At 40.8% G+C, this 5,803-nt stretch overlaps 1 protein-coding gene across 1 annotated transcript in view; it reads left to right on the top strand.

The window, feature by feature from the left end:
- Positions 1-943: 943 nt before the first annotated feature.
- Positions 944-5,803, top strand: part of CSUI_001070 (elongation factor tu gtp binding domain-containing protein) — a gene marked incomplete at its 5' end in the record, with an annotated part of 8,634 nt that continues 3,774 nt past the window's right edge. Inside the window, 5 exons of the mRNA XM_068061276.1 lie at positions 944-1,035; positions 1,586-1,676; positions 2,524-2,865; positions 3,822-4,087; positions 5,257-5,349. Coding sequence (XP_067926733.1) covers positions 946-1,035; positions 1,586-1,676; positions 2,524-2,865; positions 3,822-4,087; positions 5,257-5,349 — 882 coding nt within the window. The remainder of the gene's footprint in view (positions 1,036-1,585; positions 1,677-2,523; positions 2,866-3,821; positions 4,088-5,256; positions 5,350-5,803) is intronic.

The raw sequence follows: 5,803 nt of genomic DNA, 5'->3' as shown, positions 1-5,803 counted from the left end.
GAGAGATCAACCTCCATACACATACTTTCCTCTCTCCTCTCGATACACCGGCGCAGCTCTTGTCGCATAAAGTGGCCAAGCTCATCATAGCTACCATACATAGGCCCGTAGGAGTCAAACACTCATAGGAGTAAGAGAGATAGAACATAGAAGTGATTTGTGACGAAAGAGTGGCGCTTCTCATCCTTTATGTATGTCTATCTATCTGTCTCTCCCATGTGTAAGGGTGCTATATCGAGAATCCTCCTGATGTGGGTATGCTCATGGGGCTACGGGGATGGCTCTTCCTACTCTTCATTTCTGTTTCTTCTCTTTCTGTCTCTTTCACGAAGATTACTATGACGATGCCTAGCGACTTTCTCTCCTTCTTATCATTCTTATTCCCGTGATAGATTGGCCTACGTTCTTCCTTCTCCTACTGCTGCTTTATGATGCATAGAAGTAGTACTAGGAGTAAGAAAGGCGACGTCTCATGGCGGGGAGCGATGACTTGTCAACTTTCTTCTTCTCGCTCTCTTATACAAACACTCCGCCCCTTTTCCCCAACAGGGTTCAATTCAGGTGTATGTGCACCTGAACGTTCTTCTCGCGGAAACGAGATGCTCCATATGACTATATTTTAAATACATAGGTAAAAATATATACATAAATATATATATATATACATAGCTACCGAATCACATCTCCTCCCTATTTATCTATGTCTCCGACTACATGTACATCTATCTTCGGATTCGGCCTATATTTTTGAAGTGTCTATGCTGCTATTCTCTTGTAAGTCTTCTCTGCTTCTTTCTTGCCAACATGTCAGGAGACCGTCATCATCACACCTTTCTTCTCTTTCTATCTTTGATCTATCTTTAATCTATCTTTGATCTCTCTTCAATCTATCTATCTATGTCTCTTTAATCTATCTTTTATGTCTCTTTTTGTTTCTTTGTAGAATGTTTGGTCATAGCAGAGCTTCTTTCTCGTCATCTCGTCGTTATCCTCAATAAGATTGATCTTCTTCCTTCTTCCTCTCGAAACGAAAAGGTTCGTACCTACGGATCTCCATCTTCAATCTATCTTTCTCTAGTCTATTCATTTCTCTCTCTTTATTTCTTCTTCAATGGATCTTTGACTTCCCTCTCTATTTACTTGAGGTAAGCTTGTGTGTGTATTCCAGTCTCTTTCCCACTCCTCAGCGTAGGTTTTCTTCGTATTTTCTTTCAAATTCCTCCTCCTCTTCTTCTTCTTCATTCTTCGTCTTTTCTTTATCTTTTCTTGTGTCTTGGTCAGTATAGATGGGAGTTTCTCATCCATTCCTTCAAGAGACAGAGACAGAGACAGGGAGAGTAAAAGAGTGGACGTGTGTGTATGTGCAGCATCTCGTCATTCTGTCCTATCTAGACTCAGGAGATATAGAAGAGGTTTCGATCCCCCAATATCTCTCTTTGACTATCGTTCCTTCTCTTTCTCTTCGTTCTGTAGTTGCTTTCTATCTCTCTCCTCATGCTTATGTCTATACCAATCTGCACGAGATCTAAGGAAGTATGAGTGTCTTATGTATCTTTCTTCTTCTTCTCTTTTTTCTCTTGTTTAGATCAGGTCAGTTTCAAGCAAGCTGAGGAATGTCTTCTCTCAGACCGTCTTTGGATCGGAAATTCCTATCATTCCTGTAGCGGCTCACCCAAGTAAACGCTCTCTCTTTCTCTCTATCTCTCTCTCTTTCTTTCTCACTCTATCTCTCTTTCTTTCTTTCTTTCTCATTATTTCTTCTCTCAGTCTCGATTGCGTGTCCTTCCTCTTCTTCTTCTTTTATCTCTTCTCTTCTGGCTACAAAGGAAGCGTCGAAGATATCTATGAATATGTATGTATCCATGTATGTATGTATATATGTATCTATGTGTATTTATCTATCCATCTATATAGGTACGTGTGTGTGTATGTATGGAAAGAGACTGAGGGGAGAGACAGGAGGGGTGTGTGTCTCCAAACAGAGAGAAGAAAAGAAGAAAAGCTTGACGAAGCGTTCATCCTATGACAATATCACTCTGTCTCTTTCTCTCTCTCTCTATCTCTCTATCATCTAGCTATCTATATAGATACTCTTTAGGTTTCTCTTCTTCGTTCAAAGGCCTCTCTGTCCTATTCATATATATAGACGTGCATGTTGTATAGACACATGGCTATATATAGAGCTCTTCTGAATACATAGGTCTATATAAGGATGTCTCTCTCGCTATATAGATAGCAATCGAGTGGTCTCTGCAGATCTTTCTCTCTCTCTACATGTGTGTCTAGGAATCTGTAGCTACACTACACGTGGTCTTTCTCTTTTCTTCATTTCCCTATAGAATAGCATCTTCTTATGTTCTCGTGATCCACTCTACCTTCTCTCTTTCTTTCTTTCTTTTTGTCTCACTCTCCTTTCTTTCTTTCTTTTTGTCTCACTCTCCTTTCTTTCTTTCTTTTTCGTGTGTGTGCTTTCTTTCGGGTTTTTTGATGGATGGCCTGGCCTCTTTTCTCTATCTCTTCAAGGACAAGAAGACGAGGGTGGTAAGACTCCCCTTTCTTCTTCTTCTTCATCCAACTGGAATGTAGGCGCAGTGATTGAAGCGCTAGCTTCTCTTCTCACGACTCAACAAAGAGAATCTCTTCTTCCTCTCTCTTCTTCTCCTTCTTCTCCTTCTTTCTCTTGTTCATCTCTTCTTGATAAGCTCTGGCTCGACCAGAGATGCGAGTGGAACATGATAAGAGGAAGGAGAAGAAATGCAAGTACGAATGACGAGAAGGAGGAGAGGTGTATCTGCTGTGAACGAGTAGGGCCTGTCCCTCCCTCTCCTTTCTATCTAGTCTACGACCACTGCTTTCTTCTTAAAGGTAGGCTCTTTCTTCTTTTTCTCCAAAGAAAAAGTCAAAAAGTCCGAAGAAGAAAGACTATCAAAGGCAGGAAAAAGAAAGAAACAAAGAAAGACAGTTCAAGAAGGAGGAAAGACAGGAAGTTAAAGAAAGACAGAAAGAGAGAGAGAAAGAAAAGTTTGCAAGATTGAAGAGATAAGGGAGCAAGAAAATCGCCCACTCCTACAGTCTCCAGGCATGTATGATGCCCTTTGTATACATACGTACATATACATATATATATATATATATATATATGTGTGTATATGCGCATGTATATATCACTTATAGATCCTACTAATACTACTAGATGCCTTTAACTCTCTTTAGTCCTTCTACAGATTCTCTCTCTTTTTCTCGAATGAGGTAGATCAGATGTGTACACATACAAAGGTAGATGACTTATCTCTGTCAAAGGTAACTTCTATTTCTCATGATCTACAGATGGAAGACATGCATGTCTACTCGCGCACTCCCTATGCCGTTCATTCATTCCTGCATTTTTGGTATATAGTTTTAACGAGGAGGCTTCTCTTTTCTTTCTTATAGCGGATTTCTCTTTTCTTCTTCTCCTCCTCTATCTTTCTCTTTATCTTCTTTTTGGGTTTGATGTCTTCTTTTGTCCTTCTCCTTCCAAAAGAAATGTCTTTGATTGTCCGGTGTATGTACACCCTGCTCCTACATGTGTTTCGCTGTGTCTGTCATAGGGAAGATATCTAGAGAGATACTTCCACAGACGAGGTGCTTTTCTCTTCTATTTTTTGTAGATGCACTGCGTAGATCCTTCCTTTCCCCCTTGCTTCCTCTCTTCATATCTGTTCTCTCTGTCTTTCTCTCCTTCATTCTTTCTCTCTTTCTCTTTCCTTATCTCTTTCTCTCTCTCTCACTTCCCTCTCTACTTTTTTCTCTCATTCTCTCCCTTTCTTGTCTCTCTGTAGGCAAAGGAACTATCTTCACAGGTACAGTCTTGTCAGGTTGTCTCCACATAGGAGATAGTGTGTGTATCTTAACTTCTTCAAGCCCTCTTGGAGCAGCAGGAGCAGGAGCAGCAGCAGCAGCAAGTAAAGGAAACTCTTCTTCTTCTTTTTCTTCCTATAAAGTGAAGGGTCTACAGACGTTTCATCGTCAAGTAGAATCTGCATGCAGAGGCCAGAGGGTGGCTTTATGTCTCACCGGTGTGTCTGGCTCGGATGCTTCACACCTTGTAAGTAGGGAGGAAGAAAAGTAAATAAAACAGAAAGAGAATGAAAAGCACCAGTAGTAGTAGTAGTCGTTCTATTCTGTTCAGAAAGAAGAAAGATCTACGGATAGATGGATGGCTTTTCTCTCTTCTTGTATGAAACGTAGAAAGAAAGAGAGATGTATACATGCATGTAAGTGCGATGGAGATAGACAGGGGAGTTAGGCAGAGGTCTTCTAAATGGAATGATGTGCTCTCGTTACAGAGGGAAGGCATTAGTACGTTTCTCTGTATATCTTGGACTCTTAGAGAGATATGAGAGAGAAGCATTGAAGGTTCTTTTCTTCTTCTTCCTTATGTGGCTTTCCTTTCTTCTTGTGAATTTAGATGTGTAGAGCTCTTTGTTGAAGATCTTTATGTGTCATTCATGACTAAAAGCATACCTAGATGCAGGCGTGGCGATGCATAGAGACGGGCAAGCAGGCGAGAAGGAGTAAAGGAAAATCTCCTTTCTTTATGTGTGTAAAAAGGAGTCAGGAAAAAGCTTCTTTTTAACCTCATCTTATCGTGTCTACACCGGACACGCACATGTCGATCTAAGAGATGTCTCCTGTCCCTTTTTTCTATCTGTCACTTCAAGAAGTAACTTTCTCGCTTCTTTCTATCTTTCTTTCTTTCTCTTTCATAGAACCTCGGTCAGACAAGAGCACTCCCCAGCTTAGTGAAGAAAGAAGAAAGAACCTGATTCGTCCTCTCTTCAGAGATGTCTAGACAAGAGCGCAGATGCACATCTAAATAAAGAGATACATAGATAGATTTCATTGGGGGCTTTACCTTGTGTCGACGGAATATACGTTGACTGGGATAGCGAGTAAGAGTCATGTTTGAGAAGGAGAAAAGATAGACATACTAGACACCCCTAGCTATCTCATCCATATCGCTTGTCCACTACTAGACACGTCGCCTTTGAGTACACAGATATCTATCTTCAACCTGTCTATCTTTAATCTATCTATCTATCTGTCTGTCTCTATCTATCTATCTACCTTTAACCTATCTATCTTTTTGAGGGAACTTTTTCTCAAATGATAGGTACTCCTGGTCCACGTATAATCTCCGTGCGCATGCATGCATGCATGCATGCATGCAGTTTTTTCTTCTCTTTTGGTTTTTGTATCTTTCGTCTTGTTTAGGAGAGAGGCGCACTGTGTGATCCGCAGTGTGTGCCTCCTATCGCGGATGGATGTCTGGCCGTTGTCGAGCGCATTCGTTTCTATAAACCAAGTGTACGTACACTTTATGCAGTCACCAGACGAGAAAGAAGAGAAGAAAGGAGAGAAGAAAGAAGGAGAGACGTTCATTTGCTTTCTGTCGAGCTTAGGAATCTACTCCTTCCATGTGTCACACTGAGGGGTGGGGGTGTATCGATGAAAAGGAGGACGAGAGAGATCGCAGTCACAATAGAAAGGATTCTTCGCATCTCCCTCTCTCTCTGTATATAGCTAGCTAGATAGATAGATAGCTACATATACCCCAATGCGTCTCACCGCCTGTCGCTGTTTGGCTCTCTACAGATATCTATGTATATTTGCATGTGTGTATAGATAGATTAGAAATGGGTAGGTAGAGACATAGCGTGAAAATAGATAGATTTAGGATAGACAGGCGGATAGATAGATAGATAGATCAAAGATAGACCAAAGATAAATTAACGATAAATAGATAGATAGATTAAAGACA

The sequence above is a fragment of the Cystoisospora suis genome (genome assembly GCF_002600585.1).
Source record: "Cystoisospora suis strain Wien I chromosome Unknown contig_426, whole genome shotgun sequence".
Taxonomy (NCBI): Eukaryota; Apicomplexa; class Conoidasida; order Eucoccidiorida; family Sarcocystidae; genus Cystoisospora; species Cystoisospora suis.
Note: the sequence above shows the minus strand (reverse complement) of the source record. Positions and strands in the feature narration are given on the sequence as shown.